At 36.0% G+C, this 16,966-nt stretch overlaps 1 protein-coding gene across 48 annotated transcripts in view; it reads left to right on the top strand.

The window, feature by feature from the left end:
• Positions 1 to 16,966, top strand: part of KCNMA1 (potassium calcium-activated channel subfamily M alpha 1) — a 431,738-nt gene that overhangs the window by 112,953 nt on the left and 301,819 nt on the right. For all 48 annotated transcript variants that reach the window (XM_086901436.1, XM_086901419.1, XM_086901432.1 and 45 more), the window contains one exon: positions 5,673 to 5,837. In XM_086901436.1, the coding sequence (XP_086757562.1) occupies positions 5,673 to 5,837 (165 nt within the window). The remainder of the gene's footprint in view (positions 1 to 5,672; positions 5,838 to 16,966) is intronic.

The raw sequence follows: 16,966 nt of genomic DNA, 5'->3' as shown, positions 1-16,966 counted from the left end.
TGCAGCAATTTTTTGTCAATCAAAGCAGTGATGTGAAAAGGGAATTTTATGCAAGTAACCCATGCCAGAAATATGAAGGGCGCAGAACATGAAATCTGTGAGGATTACTGAAGGTTTGCACAAATGCAACAGAGAAGCTGGTCACTGCAGGAAGAGAATAAAAAAAAAAAAAAAAAGGTTTTCTTCTGGTCAGCACAGAAATTAAGGCTCTGGTTGTAAGTAAGACTGGCAAGATACTTCTCAGAAATCCCTCAGGAATGCAGAAAATAGAGTATAACATCTCAGTCTAAAATTAGTAAGAAAAGCTTTGTATTCTATTTTGCATTATTTTTCTTAATCTTCCAAATTTGAAAACACCAAATTTATATGGCTTGTGAATATTTTATGACAGCAAAATGCTGGGTTATCTCATCAGCCATGTTTTCCACAGATCATTCTGGTTCTTTTATTCGGTGAAAGGAATAATGTGTGTCTGGATATCAATAATTAATCATTTGAAACAAGTCAAACCATAGCTACATTATGATATCTGACGTCAGTGTAACCTAATATGCAAAGAAATGCTGTCGATAGGCCAGTTCAGAAGTACCTCTTACCCCACATTTATTTAGTTTAGCCTTTGCTTTCTCTTTGCTACAAGTCTAACTCTTCCAAGGGGTTTGGAAGTCTCCATAAAGCTGTTCATTTCTCACATTGCCATTGTTTTTGTTTATTAATATTCCAGTGAAAACTCGTGTTCCCTAAACTGCGCTGGAACAGGTGAACAGCTGCAGGGTTTTTTTGTTTTGCTTGTTTTTAGCCTTGGATGAACTGGTACTTAGTAACTATTAAGATGGAGACTATGGATGGTAACGGTATCTGACAAGACATCTGCCATGGCAATGTTTTCAGTAGGTACCTGGAGCCCTAATATTCACCGTACATTGCCCAGCTTTGGAGAATGCAGCATAATATTATGGTTTTATATAAATTTAAGGCCCCTGTTTGAAGGGGTTAAAAGTGGTGAGTGAATGTATTGAAGGACATGGAATTAAATTATTGATATGAGTCTAATAATTTGGAACACAGTGTTTTAGACATTTGCCCAAGAGAAAGTAGAAATGGTCTCATGTGCAACATTATTCCTTTTCACATGGCACCTCTTGGTGGCTTTGGGGAAACAGGTGAATGAAAAGGAAGGGAATATAAATAGTGATTCCCAATTTGTAAGAATGGCCATTAGCATAGTGTTGTTGATGTGATATAAAACATTTCATAAGATGGCAGGCTCTAGGAATGCAATGCTGTTAATTGAAAAGCAGTTAATAGAGAAATAATTGCTATTTGCTGGCATCATTATCTAAAGGAGCCCTTTCCTAACTGCTCCAAACTACATTTTCTTATTGTTTTACTACTGCATGCTTTAATCTGGAAGCAGCTGCCATTCTGACAGGCTCTTTCTCATCTCATGTTATCTAGGGTGGAATTCAAAGGCTGATAGTGTGTTTGCCTCATTAGTGCTACTGTTTTTAAACATCTGCTGAAATCGAGCATACTACTTTTTCTTGAGTGACTCAATGCTCTGTATCTGACTACAGGTGACTACTTAATGATTTTTGTGTGATATTCAGCTACATGTTAGATAAATGGGATTATCAAACCGTTTGTCTCATCACACTCCAACCCAAGTCTTCTCCCTCCCACTGATTGCCTATTTCATATGATTTTTAACATATTTTAGCAAGATACCAAGGTTTTTCAGTACTGTACATCAGAGAGTACCTTCTTGATTGTCTTCATGGTCTCCTGTGTTTTTAGGGCTTTAAAAAAGACAGATTATTCTTAGATGATATTTTAAATTTTCATAATGATTTTCTGGTTTTATGTTGTCCTGAGTTGGATGAGGTGTCTGTGCATTGGTTCTATGTTTGTAGAGATATTTTAGAGGTGAAATGGAACAGGCAGGAACACATTTTGAAAACTGTTAACTGTTTTTGAGTGAATTTTGCCCTTCTGAGTTCTTCTTCCTTAAGGTGACTGTGTTCAAGAATCCCATAATTTATGAAATCTAAATCAATATTTATTGCTGAAAATAGAAGACAAACCATTAAAGTTTCTGGTCCAGGTCTGTATCAAACCATTGGTAGAATGCTGAGTAGTGATACCTGTACACACCTTCTCATCGTGTTCTCTTCCATTTAGGCATTAGGTTCAGGAAATATATGTTTCACAATATACTGCTTCTCACTTAATCTACCTGCAGGTTCCTGTCATCAAGTAATTAAAATAATGAAAACTGGTACGCAGAGTGGGTAAAGATCCCTTACTTGTAATATTGAACTTGTAAATTATTAAACAAGCATCGTCACTGTCAGGTTATTATTTTAAGCATCTTTTTCAGGTGTTGGTGTTGGTTACTCAGTGCTTTGAGATGAGGAAATAGCAATGAAACAAGACTATACACTTAATAATAGGACTGAATTTTGTGTTCAGTATTAAAAGATAAAAGCAGCCTTTAAAACCTCCTTTAGTAATCTCTGCAAAATTGCATAATGACTTGGGGATAAACTTTTCCTAATACTTAACTGCCAATTAAGGAAGATAAAAAGCTAGCCATGCAGATGAAAAATATAAAATATCCCAACTGAATACAAATATTACATAACAGCAACTAATCTGCATATTAATTATGGCTACAATAATGGCAAGATCTAGGCTGATCGTGAGATGTTGTTCCAAATCATACTTGGCAGGGGATGATTGTTTTACTTAAATTTTAATTAAGAAATAATATGGGTGGGAGATTTAAATAGAGGTGAAATAACTAGTATAAATACAGAAATATAGCCATTCAAATGTATTACAGACTTTAATACCTTCAGAGAATCAAATAATGAGTAGGTTTATCATGTTTAACTGCTCTATTCTATTGGCAACCAAAAGGCGATGCAGCAAAAGAACTGTCGGTTATGAAAATCTTTTCAAAATATAAAAGCTACCTTTCTCCTTCAATTAAGTAACTTGCTACTATTTCATTGAGTGCTAGGAAATTTTAAATTTTTTTTTAATATTTTATGAGCAATCAGATTTTTGACAAAAAGATTGGGGGTAAAGAACATGTACACGAATTTTCTAACCTTAATACTTAAAAGTTCACTAACATAAAACGGACTTTTTCATTCAGCATTTTGTTCAATGATCTGTAGTTATGTGTTTTTAGCAGGTGTGCATCCATGCACTTTTAAACAAGGATTGCTGGGTGAAATGATCAAAAAAGACTCTGGTTTCACACTGATTCTGCCGATGACTTCTCTAGTGACTGGGTTAGGCACCTAATCAGCACCTCAGTTTCTTATCTGAGAGGAAGAGATAATTATACTTCCTTTACTATGAAAACCACATTAATTCATTCAGTATAAACTTGTACAGAGTATGAAAGCTCACTGTGCAATGCAGAGGAGGACCATGGTGCAAAATCTGGTGTGTGAAGCTTACAGTTCTGAAAGACAAGCTCTAGCAGTTACAAAAGGCAGAGAAACTGGTGGGAAGAGGGAAAGAAATGGCATGTGTAGTATTTTTAAGCAGTCTGTAGCTGTCAGGACTGTGGGGTCCCATGGGCCAGGGCCTTGCCCAGCGCCATGGCTGGGGTGGAGGGGCAAGGCCCTGGGCCGGGGACAGCTGGGGACAGCAGCCTGTGGGTCCAGCAAGGGGAACCGGCTGGGAATGGGCTGTGGGAGCCCTGGACAGGGCTGAAATGGTGTCCTGGGCCACTGAGGGCATCAGAGTGAGGGAAGAGCCTGGGGACAGCTGCTAGGACCAGTGAGGCCTTGCAGATGTCTAGGTTGCCTAAACTTCAAAATTGTTTAGAGTATAGAGCCTAGTTTTCTCTTTCCTGGTTTATAATCAAAACTCTGATGGTGGTGATTCCTTTGGGAATGATCTCTACGGCTTTGTGATACCAATTGGCTCCAGCCAAGCGTTGCTCTGCTGGAAATGCTTCTCTCTGTGTTGTACATCGCTGTCCTCTGCAATGAGCTCATTTCTGTAGGTTGTGCTCGGTGCGTGTGCAGCGCAGGATACGTCTTTCAATGCAAAACATCTGATTCACTGCGTCCAAATTTGTCAGTGAATGAGGTCCAGTTATGCAAATACAAAGTAATTTTAAACTTCTGTTGCATTATTTGCTTGGGAAGTGTACTGAATTACTGTTGTAACTCTGCATAATTTGTTATTATCGATGTAGTAACTCCACACTGTGCTGTAATCGCTAGTAAGAACATGGAGCCTGCTTTCTGGGAGGGGAACTAGCAGAGAAAAGAGAATCTGATTAGCTGATTAAGTTGCAATGTTGAGCTTCACTAAAAGCAACTGTTGGTCTCCATATTACATTTTTAGCGTTGTTCCACTGTTCTTTGCTGACAGATTCAATGAAATTGCTTTATTAGTTCAGTTCTACCCTCAGGAAGTACCTGTCCCCTATGTCCAGATGTGTCCTCAAGGCTGTCTCACAGCTATGGGTTTTGAGCACCTCAGGGTAGCATTTCTACTGTAGTAGTAAACACATAACCAGCATCAAGCATCTATGCTTGTATGGAAGATATCCCAATGGGGATTAATGGCAATTGATTTCCTGCTTAGTGGCCTACAGACAAGTAATCTATAAACAAGATCTTTCAAGGTGTTGGTCTGTGCAGAGTGCTTGGAACACTAGTGCAGATGTAGTACTCAGGATTTGCTTCAGCGCTGAATTTTGCTGCCTCTCCTGTTTTTGTTTAGCATAACTTGTCAAGTATTCAGGAAGTCATTAGCATTGTGCTGTCACCAAAGGCATGCTCACGGCACAGTCTGATACTTTGCATGCAATATGATTTAAACACTGTGCAATCCATGCTGGCTTTCCCTATCATTTCCCTTGATGTTTGTGCAGCATCCATGACTGTAGCACATGGCAGGCAGTTACAGAGCACGACATCCTTGCTGCAGCATCCATGAGAGACTGATCTGAATTCCAGTGCATGTGACTCGTCAGTGAGCCTGGTGCAGCTGAGGCTCCTCTAATTTCTAGCTCTTCATCCTGTGAGAGCTACTTACTGACAGAGTAATTCCTGTGATATATTAAACACTTTCATTGAAACACAGGTTCACTGATAGCGTGGCAGCTCCCTGCAGATACTTTATGATGGATTTTTGTTCCCCTCACACTTGATAATTGCTGTCTTGTTACATCATGCTTCTCTGTGAAGGTTTACTCAGATAATTAATTCTAGTGATAGGAAATTAAAGTTGTACATAAATTATGTTCACACTTAGTATGCATTATTTTGAGCTGATACATCAAAAGGTCTTTCAGTTTATGTCTGACAAATTCATTTATATGTAACTCTGTAATTGCATATAGAGCTGTTGTCAATTATATTGCTTGTAAAGAAGGAACATATAGTATATTGGGGCTAAGTATCTGTTTCAAAGATGTAATGTCAAGGAGAGTATTATTTTTTAGTTAGTCTGGTACCTTAAAGAGCATTTCTATTTCTTTTATTTCTAAAGAGAAGTGGCCAAGTAGGTTCATAATTTCACCTAGCAGGGATCCAGGAAGATAGATTTTTCTGGTTTTTATGCATTTCTTGGCCCTACCTATATACTGGCTTTCACCCTCAAATTGCTAAACATTAACTAACCCAAATACTTTGCAGGAGGCCCAGAAGATCAATGGTGGTGGAGATACACAGGCAGATGGAGCCTGCAAACCAACAGATGAAAAAGAGGAGAATGTGGCAGCAGAAGTGGGATGGATGACGTCTGTGAAGGATTGGGCAGGAGTCATGATATCTGCCCAGACATTAACTGGCAGAGTACTTGTAAGTTTTCTATGATTTTCTATGTTTTTATTTTAAGGAATGTTTTTTTAAGAAGCACTGTGTCCCAGCATTAGTGGAGGATTTTTGCATATAGGTTTGTTGCATCAGCACTGAGTCAATCCCAATTTTCTCTGCAAAATAGCAGATTAAGTACCACTGCAAGAGGGAGACAGAGACAGCAAATAGAAAAACTGCCAGTCCCCAGCCTATTTCACAGCTCCAGCCCCATGATTTTGAACTACAAACAACGAATTGATGAATTTCATATTAGGTGTTTAAACTATAGACCTATTTTATCTGAAAGTAAAATTGTGCTTGGAAGAATGGAAGCAAACTTGGAAAATAAGTGTTACAAAGGTAGAGAGTGGTCAGAACTGTAAATCAAAGACAGGATTGAATTGGCTATGCAACGAGATTTGTGATATATTTAATAGACTAATTATAATTTTATATTCTCTTAATATTTTTTTTTATTGGCATAGTAATCCTTCAAACCTGTGAACAGTTACCTATCAGATAAAGACAGATGATGATAATCTATGGTTTAAAGGGAAAAAAACGTTTTAGTTTTTCACTTTATTTAAACATATTTGCTTAAGAGCATTGTCAAATATTAAAATGCAAGGATTTTCTGCGGAGTTCACTTTAGTAAAAAGTGTCTCCTATGTAATTTTGATTATTTTTCTTTTTAGAATGAACATACTTATAAACTAGAAGCTAAAGTAATTTTATTCCTAATTAAAAATTCAGAGAATCCCAGTGAAACTTTGTAACTAGTTTGAGTTAAATTGAAAAAGGGGTTGTATCTTTGTTTACTTTGGTTGAGAGATATTTTACCATGGGTCAATTTTGGGCTATTAGAGTAATTATTTGGATGGGAGAAAGAATAGAGGAAAAGAAAATAGATTGCACTTCTTAATCGAGTCTTCTACAGCAAAAAGTTGAGGTGAGTTAATTTCCACTGTATTGTTTGGTTCTGCAAATGAGTGTTTTGATTATTTTTCCTAAAAGTACCATTCTTCACTTTTGTTTGTGTTAGTTGCTGACTTTTATCAATAGCTGGAAAGTGTGTTCCCTTGCTGCTTTTAGCACTGTGTGTTCTCTACATGCAGCTGCCATATTCACAGTCTTTTAGTGATTGTTTTCTAAAACATGGCATTTTGCATGTTTCCTGACATCTTCAGTGTTAAAAATGAAACTATAAATGAAAAGCCTTAAAGTCATGCTCCTAGTTCCAAAATAAGTATCAAGACTGAAAATCTCCCAAGCTAGAGTTCTCTGCTCCCACCTCTGCAGCGAGAGATTGGCCTGTGTTGATTTTACTGTGAATATTGTCACAGTTGTATGTGAACACAGATACGAACCAACAATGGGGACCAAAACCTAACATACATAATATCAAATATATTTTACTTCAATATAGTGAAAGAACTTACTCAACACTGTTTGATGACTTAATTTATTTCTTTTGTGGTATTTTTTAGAGTTTACCCTTGCATTTTATAAGGGACCAGCTGGCCAATGTCATTGGCTTAGGTTATTTCTGGGAGTGTATTTATAGTCCTTTCAAGGCATAATGGCACATATTGTGCACATCTGGGTTTATCAATATGCCTAACCATCTGAGAAATAAGTAGTGATGTATGGAACCTCTTAGTTAATTTTGGTCAGTTCAGAAAACAAGATCCATTTATTTTAATATAACACTTATCAAATTCAGTATTTGAATTGACAGGATATAATTTATGGAGGATCATTTACAGAATGGACCATTTGGCTGTTCATTTAAATTTTACTTTCTGAGAATATTTGCTAAAGGCTAACTGCTTCAATTATGCTGTTATGCTAGAGCATAATATTCTTATTTTTAGATAAGATTCTTATTAAATAGATTTAATTATTTTTAGATATAGGATGTAGCAAAATCAAATCAGTATTTATGTTGAAGCGTATTGTTTGGAAATATTAGGACTTAATCATGGATTACTAATTTAATACACTCTGTTTCTACTATGCTTTCTGTTTACTATTGTTTCTGTCTCTATATTTCTGAATTGAAGCACAGATTTCGTTTTTCCCCTTGAAGAAGGAGGAATTGATGATTTCACAGTTCTCTGAAACCAAAATTGTATGAGATATCTGTAGAAAAGGAATTACAGTATACTTTTACACTGTGAGAGTTTAAATTAAAATTTTTATACATCCAATATTTACAAAAAAAAATTAAAAAGCAGTCCAGTGAAGGTGGACTTGGGAAGAGTTACAACTGAGCTTCAGCATGATCACCTGAAGCCTATTGTGGAACTGCTGCCTGGATTTATTTGGGAAGTGAAAGAGACAAGTTAATGCAGTGTGGAACACACATCAGTGTAAAGTAGAAGCTTATTTGTGTTTGCTCCCCATGGGAAAAGCTCCCATCATTATTCTTACTTGGACAGACATTTTCTTTAAAATGAATCTTAGTGGAATGTCAAGTGCTGTTTGTGGAATCTAGAAGTAGGGCTGCTTTTTGGAACAGTCTCTTCTGGGTTCTGTCACCATATCTTTGACATGTCTGATGTAGCTTTTTATTTCTTCCCTAATAACCTTACAAAACAGCTTTCTAATTTATCGTATTAGTTTGTCCGGGTGCTTTGTGAATATTGGAACAAATATTTAAATAGTGGGTGCTTCCATAATTACCTCTTTAATTTTCAAACTTTATGGGTACCCATGGGTGAAGAAAATAAAGGCCAACAATATGGAAAATACGAAGCAATATACATGTATAAAGGTTGTAGCTTCATAGTGTAGTACAAGATTGGACATTTACATTGACATTGGACCATTTGTACAATTCTCTAGTGAAATAAAATATTTCTATTTATACAACAGATGCAGCCTTGAAGGCCTTAGGCAACATTGTAGCCATAGAACTACTTGAAAACTTTTAAGTCAGAAAATACTTTTTTCCATCATAATTTACAGAATCATGTTTTATAGTGCATCTTCTGGAAAGTAAGGGATATTACTTGTTATTCATTGTCTGGGTCATTGGAGAAAATTAATGAAATTATTTAATCCATTCAGAGAAAAACACTGAAGTCTTTAATAGAGATGATTCCCTTCCACACTAGTTTTCTTAAAAATGTTTAATTCCTTGGTGGTTGTGAGGGAAGGAAGGGCTCTGTACCTGAAATAAATGTTGAAAAATCCCAACCATATTTGTCATCGCCTTTCCTCCCATTCCATTCATTAGAGGGAAAATTACTTTTAAAGACTAAAGAGGAGAAATTAGAACCTTGTTTTTTTTGTTGTTGGGAGCATTGTGAGAAACAAGAACGAGAGGTGTTAAATAGTTATATTGAATTTTCAAAATATTTCACTGTCACTTGCTTGCCATTATGTCAACTGAATGTTTCCTAGGCTGTAATTCTTGTCTGTAAGAGATGTAAAAGTGCCATGTGCATGAGATTGTACTAATATTGAATTATTTCACTAGTTTATGTGAAAATAGTAAAGATAAAGTAGTGAAATAGAAATAAACATTCTTACTGCATTAGCAGCTAAATTCTATTCCTGACATTTCATAAGTGGTTTAGGCACAAAGAAAGACAATACCCAGTTTCATCTGAAGGGCAGGCTTTGGAGGAAGAGATTTGTATAAGGAGATGGAGAGTGTCCTTCAGTTAGAGACTGTCTTTGTTTTTTGAAGTAGTGCAGCTGGCTAAGCATGGTGCCTCCAGTAGTGTGGCCAGAATATTCTTTTTTCCTCACGCTTTACCTTTGAGAAGCACGATTGGAACATAATGTTCTTGATGCCACAACCTTTGAAAATGTGACTTTTGCTCTTAAACAATGTAGATGGGAATTTGACATAAGGTTTAAAAATGTGTCCGCGTTAAATTGCATAAGCATGTGATTTAAGAACACGCTAATTGAACCTGTGCAGTTCTGTCTGCATTTGATGTTGAGTGGCATAAATATAAATAACAGTAAAAGGTAACAGTTTACCTAAAATCTGTTCAGGGAAATACTCATTTACTTTGAAGTGCATTAAAATGCTGTAGATGATGGAAGTACCAGATTTCTGAGGTGGGTTTCTCAAAGAAGAATCAGACACATTCATAATTAATCTCAAGATGCAGGAAATTAAACATGTTTATGAACTGATTTTGCTTCCTGAAATTATATAATTTGAGTAAGAAGAAAAAGATTTCCTTAATTAGATGGAGTGCTTGATATACAGAAGAAAGTCATATGTATATTGTTGAATTTGACACAGTTCAGTCTATGGAAAGCTGTAGACCCTTGTCTGGACTTCTGAACTATTAAAAAATGGCAGAGGGCTTCACTACTCATTTAGGGAAAACAAGTGGATCTTTATATAATTATAGTAAAATTTCCTGGGAAATATATGTAGGTGTTTTATATGCTTCTTGGTTTTGTTTGTGTGTTTTGGTTTTTTTTCAGTATTTTTCACAACTAGATTTGTTCTTGCTGCTTTTTATTTACTTTTAAATTTTTTTATTCCAAATGAGAGGACTCAAATTCTTTTAATGTTGAGGGGGAAAAATCCCTCACAATCTCTTGTGATAAGTAATAGTTGTCTAGCTGCCAAAGTGAAATTAAACAGTTCAGAAATTGTGGGGTTTCTCCCTGTTTCCAAAGACAGTGACTGTTGTCTCATTACTCTAATGAGAATAGGAGCTCAAATATAATTTGATATTTGGCAGATAAGAAATTGGAGGAGCAGGTGTGGTTGATATGCATATACATTTTCTGACAGCGTTTTTGACAGTATCAGCTATTTCACTAGATTTTCAAAGCAGGAAGAGAAACCTTGGGGAAACATGAGTATGCAACCTCTCAGAATTCAAATATGAAGTTTAATAAGTTTTCTCAAGGATCAGCACAATTTGGACCATCTCATCCTGGAAATGTCCTGTAACCAATCTTTTTGTGAAATTAACATACTTCTCTTTCCCCGCCCCCCAAGCATGTATAACACTTTTAGGATGCAGTTAATCTGAATAGGACTTAATTTAGAATAAAATATATTGGTTGAATAGGGAATAGAAATTTAATGCATGCTTCAGTGATTTAGTCTTTCATACTCATAATATTCCAAGCCTTTTACAAGTTTGTACATGACACTAGTTTTTCAGCAGTGAAGCACGTGCATTCTTTGATAAAAGAATTTGTTTTGCAGTCTGTTGGCTCTGACATTACAATTTTTCTTATATAGTTAAGCAAAGTTTGGTGGGTCCTACAGAATCCCCTAGTCAGGCAAAAATAAATAGTGTCATATCTTCCCTTTAGCTGTTGTCTAGGTTTCTGAAATTAGAGGAGAAAGGGAAAGTCTCAGCTTCTAGATCTGACTTTGCACAGGGAGGAAGCACAAGATGTTCCAGGCCCTGAGCTGTATGGTGTGGTATTGTTTGTGGCCCACCCTCTTTTTTATCTTTTTCTCCCCCCTTTTTTTATGCAGTTTCTTTGTTGCTGGCTTTTTTTTTTAATTTTTATTTTTTTTTAGTTATTTTTGTTCTTGGAGATGGAATTACTTATGTATTTTAGATTATATACTATTATATTTGTATAAAAGTTCCTTTTTCCTTATCATGTTCAACAAAGTAAAAGAACTGATGTAAGGATGAAAGGGCAGAGTCTTCCCGAGTTGAGGCATTTGTAAAAAGACAAATGGCCCTGCTGTGCCCATTCTGCTGAGAATGTACCTTGTGGTGTGTCAGTGGAACTGCACAGATCCCATCATTGCAGATCTTCAGAGGTTATTTTAATCTGCTTGTCAGTGTTTGCTGCTTGCCTACCTACTGTTCATAGGGAATGGTTTGGATTTTGCTCATCTCTGTTGAGAAATTAACTTTGTTTAGTTATTTTTAATCTTTCATAGGTCTTGGTGGCACATAAATGAATCCAAGAGATGAGTTCTAGATTGCTTTAATCTGTGACAATGATGTGGGCTGTTTCCAGAGTTTCCATAGGAATAGGAACAATGTTCTCCATGTAAGTTCATGAGATAATGATAATGGAATAGAGTAGGAAGTGTTGAGTAAGTCTTGTTTGTTTCTATGGTAACTGCAGCTAGTTTAAGTTCCAGTTATGCATTTTCTGAATATTTATTTGTTATTGACAATAGCAAGGGTGTTTTTTGCTGGCTTTTTTTGTTCTGGATCAAAGGGCTGTCTTCTGCCCAGTCTTTAACACTGCATTATTAAATTGTGCTTATAGGTGCTACATGTTGATGTATCATTTCTGCTTGTCGCTGTATTTTGTATTTTTGGGAAACTGCTGTAATTTCAGTGGATCTTGTGCTTAAATAATGTAATGGTTAAACTAAAATAAGAAAATAAGAGCATGCTAACTCCTGAATATGAGGTGATATCTAGGACCAAGAAGGTGATTTTTTATCAGCTATGACACTGTAACTGACACTGTAACGTGGGAGTCAATTTGGCTGATTTAAATTCTTTCACCACCAGCTTGCTTTTAGTATTTTATTTTTTTTTCTTAGTATATTTTGGACGATGCTCTGAGATGCATGGTGATTCTAGGAGTATCCTGTGCAGGACCAGGAACTGGACACAATGATTCTGATGCATCCTTTCAAATTCAGCATATTCTATGATTAACGTATGCTAAATTTAAACTTTCTTTTCTGTGAGGTTGTTTAGGATTATATGGCTAATCAAACATTAACAGTATTTTTTCTGCTCAAATTTACCACTTTTAAGTACTGCTATGTGAATAATGAGTTAGGGTAGCATAAGGTACATATACTGGTAAAATCAAATCAAGAAAAGAATAAACAGTACATTTTATAAAGAAATGATATGAAATATACTCAGAACTGAACTTAAAACATTGCATTTGAATTCTTAGCTCAGAGGGTGGAAAACAAGAAAATGAGTGTATACATCACACATGCAATTTATCTTAATTAAAATTCCTAATTTTTATAGGCCTCCTTTTTCAGTGTAGCCTAGTCTGCCTTGTTTTCAGTCAGGTTATAGCTGCTGCTTTGGAAATTACCCACTGTAAACTTATCCTTGGACTTTGGGCTGTGCTGCAGTGACTTTTGTGACCTCTAGATAGTTGACCATGCCTGAAGAAACCATTCTTACAGTATTTAAAAGCATGAGGCTTTTCCTACAGTGAGAATAAATACCTTTTGCTAACATCTTTTGCAAGTACCACTTCCTTTCTTGTCTAAATTAAGGTATCTGTGGCATTCTGTCATTAAAGTGAAGAAAAACAAACACATTTTAAAATAATGTGTCAAGTTTTGAATGGTGTGATTATTTGGAGAAAGTCAAGAACATGGTTGCTATTTAGATGGCAAAGCTGGTTGAGGTAAACTTCTGTTATACAAGTCTTCATTGTGGAGAAATTGTTGTAAGACTTTATCACTATTAATAACCTGTATTGCTATATATGCATGTCAAATGTAAGTAAGGGTAAGTCTTTGCTTTTCTTTCTTGCATACATGTAGAAGGAAAGTGTGTAAATACAGAAATTTGCTTTCTGATAATGCTGTGTTGATCCTCATGGTAAGAGTTTGGTACAGGGGAAATTTACCTTCCACCTGTGGGCCACTGACAATAGTCAGGTATTGAACAAAATATAGGAACACAACTTTGGATATTTACAAAGCTCACTAGAGGAGACAGATGGCTTCCCCTAGGGCATTTGTGCTGTTCCCATGTGAAGGGCTGCTCTGATGATGCACTTGATAATATTGGGGCTTTTATGTTTTTTTTTCTTTTTCTGTTTGTGTTTAGTCTGTTTGAAAAAATTGTGCTTGTAATCAAAACACTGATGTGATAATGAACATTTTTGAAGGAAATTCTGTGTATGTTTTTGTACAGCTCTACCTTCAGTGATTTTTTCTGAGGCATGGGGTAAATGGAACAAACTGCTAAGCTTGTGGTAAAAAGAAAAATCTCCATTTTGATGTTCAGTAAAATTTTCACACAAAATATCGTCTATCAAAATCAGTTTCCTTTTCCTTCTTAAATACTTTTTTATATTTTTTTTTATTTTTAAAACTGTTTTTAGATATCTGAATATTCACAAGTTTCCTGAGAAATGTTCTCAGCATATTCCTTCTGGCTTCAGTAGTTTTTTGTGGCTTCTTAAATGTGTATTGCTTTGGCACAGGAGATTCCTCTCTGCTTTAATTAATGCTTTGTTCCAGCTTCAAATGCTGCAGCAGAGAGAACTTCAAAGCTTACTACTTAAGCTGCTGAAAATCCCACTTTTCCTGTGAAGTCTGATGTATCAGTAAGGTTTTGGAAGGCTTGGTTCAATCTGAAGTAGTAGTAACACTATATTTGTCTTTCAGAAGAGGGAGCAGGTAATCTAATGGTAGAAACTAGGACACAGAAGTAGTTACTTAGAAGTAAAAATCAGGGAATATTAAGTGCCTGTTCCATGTGTTTCACCTATAAGCTGGAAGCTCTCAGAACCTTCCATAGATCCACAACAAAATGCCATGAGTTTAAGGGAGACACTTCCTTGTCTGCTTGGATGATTCTGCTCCTCGTTCCTAGTTAGAGTCTTCATCCTGCAGATGCTTTCCTTCATCTTGGGATAAAGCTAGGAGAAATGTTTTAAGTAGGGAAGATGAGCAAAAAAGGGAAAGACACAGAACTTTTCAGAAGTTTGAAACAGTCGTGGTGGCTCTTTGAGTCTCGTGAAGACTGCTTCTATTCATCAGAGCTATCTAGGATAGGTGGCTGGAATGGTAATTTCTGCCATGTAATGCCACGCCTTCTTATGAGCTACAGCATAGCTAACTGTGATGAGGGGGTCACAAAACTGGCTTAAGAGAGGCAGGGTAAATACAGAATGGGAAAGGAAATATAATCTGATTCTTCCTCTATTTCTGGTCCAAACTTAAAATAAAAAAAAATGTATCAAACACAGTGTACTTGTTACTGCTTAGAATGGGGATACCACTTGGGAACTAAAAGTGAAGGAACCCAATCCTGCCTTGTGTAGACTGCATGCAAACTAAGCTATCCAGTTCTGTCAGATGCCCACAGTCCCCTCATTGAAAAACATGTAACTCCTACAGACTGTTAAAAAAATCAGTTTGTGCCTGTCAGGGGTAAAATCTTGCAAAATTTGCTTCAGTAGAGATGAGTAGATTTTAGTGAGCCATCTGATTGTTGTGATGTACAAAATGTGATACTGTCATGAGCCTGCTGAAGAGTACTAAGCTCTTGGTTCTTGTCAGCCATTATATTTAATCCTGTAACATGTATTCTGAAAGGTGCTGAATATCCCTTAAGAAAGTATAGCTATGTATCTTGGTAACAAGTACGAGTATATTGGCAGCAGTTTAGTGGCAATGCAAAATGTTTGCAATATCCCCGACACCTGTTTAATTTTATACCTTTTCCTTATTTTTTGATTTGTTCATTATGACAAAGGCGAAGGTGTGGTTTTGTGACTTTGGATGCTTTGTTTTAGATTTTTAAATCTAGCCAACTCAAATGCTGTAAGGTTGAGTTCAGCCTTTGAGAGTGTGGCATTAGGGCAGTTGGTGCTTGGTCTGTGTGGGCTGTGTCATTGGACTGTCTGGACAGTGTTCCGTGCTGCCATTTCTCTTCTGTGCTGCAGTTCAGCACCCATGTGTATGTAAACAGAACCTGGACCAGTCAGTTCCATTGTTTCAGCTAAATTAGAGAATTCTACATTCTGCTCTAAGAAACTGAGCAGGATATTTCTTGAAAAGTATAGTAGCTTGCTCATATTTATTTCTTCAAGGCTGCAGGTTGGTGTTTTTTGTTCTCAGCCATGGTCAGAGCAAATTTTTGTCATTGATGCTTATGTCTTATTTGCTTCAATGAATGTGATCAAGCTTCATAGTGTCAGGCAAGGTTTAAAAGCTGTTTTATATTATACTTAGAGGATTTAAAAGAATATAAAAAATAATGAAGTAGACGTGAATCCAAAGTTTTTTCCCTGTTATAAAACAACAACACAAATCAGCATGTAGAACATAAACGGTTTGCTTATTGTGCTAACAGAAAAGTATTGGAGAAACCTGTAGGTATTTTTATATCAATCTGTAAAAAAATGTAATAATTTCTGATTTTCCTTGTATTCTCTCATGGTAAATATTACCAAATTATTTTGGGTAGGTTGGTGGTTTTCAGTTTGCTGTTGCAGATGACCATGAAAAGTAACCCAGAAAATCAAGTCAACAGATGATAGGTTTACAGGAGCTCTTTGGTAAGTACAGTAGAAAATTTTAAGCGTCCCCAGGCTGGAAAAGGTTGTCAGCCACTGGCTTAAAGCTTTTGGAGGAGTTATTTGGGCAGAAAACTCTTCTTTGAAGTATCATCTGGAGGATTCATGATAAATGGTATGGTCCATAGAAGAAACTTCCTAAGCACTTTTTGTCACTAGTAAAAGATAATGGGAGCAGTGTGAATTCAGCAGCTGTAGCATGTGACTGCTGAAATCTGATGTGTTTTCTGTTCTCAGGTGAAACAGTGACTTGTGTGACTTGAAATGCAACTAAACTTTGTATTCCTCCTTTGTTTCTGTGCAATCTAGGGTTCAGATTAATTGTCCACGCTTACAAAAAGCACTGAAATCAGCTTTTAAAAAGTAGTGAAATCAGGATTTTAATTGTTTAGTTGTTTGTTTTTATTTTTTTTCTCTCCCAATACACATGTTCTGGTCCACAATACATTTCTGTCCTATAGAGTGAAATTAATCTAGTATTATGAAAAACGTATGTCTTCTTTATATAAATTTTGTATGCCTATACATGAATTATTTTTACTTCCGTATTATGCATTCAAAGTAGACTTATCTATCCAAATGATTTTTACTATACAAGCTCTTTTCCTTAGTATTTTTGTCCTGCACTTCTGCTTTTTTAAAAATTTTTTTTGGGGTCTGATAGATAACCAATCTGAATTTTTCCTTGCCATTCAGTCCATTAGACTTATTATGTATTCTCTTTTTGAAAAAGCCTTGGGCATCAACACTGGTTGCTCATGGTCTCTTTATAGCTGATGGCTCTTGATATGAAAGACCAATATTTTAATGATGCAGTTCCATTGCATATCCAAACCCACTGTTTTATTTCTACAAATGAAAAGCTTGCCTGT

This window comes from Cyanistes caeruleus, chromosome 8 (genome assembly GCF_971803275.1).
Source record: "Cyanistes caeruleus chromosome 8, bCyaCae1.hap1.1, whole genome shotgun sequence".
Classification (NCBI taxonomy): domain Eukaryota; kingdom Metazoa; phylum Chordata; class Aves; order Passeriformes; family Paridae; genus Cyanistes; species Cyanistes caeruleus.
The sequence above is the reverse complement of the archived record's forward strand: the minus strand, read 5'-3'. Positions and strand labels throughout refer to the sequence as shown.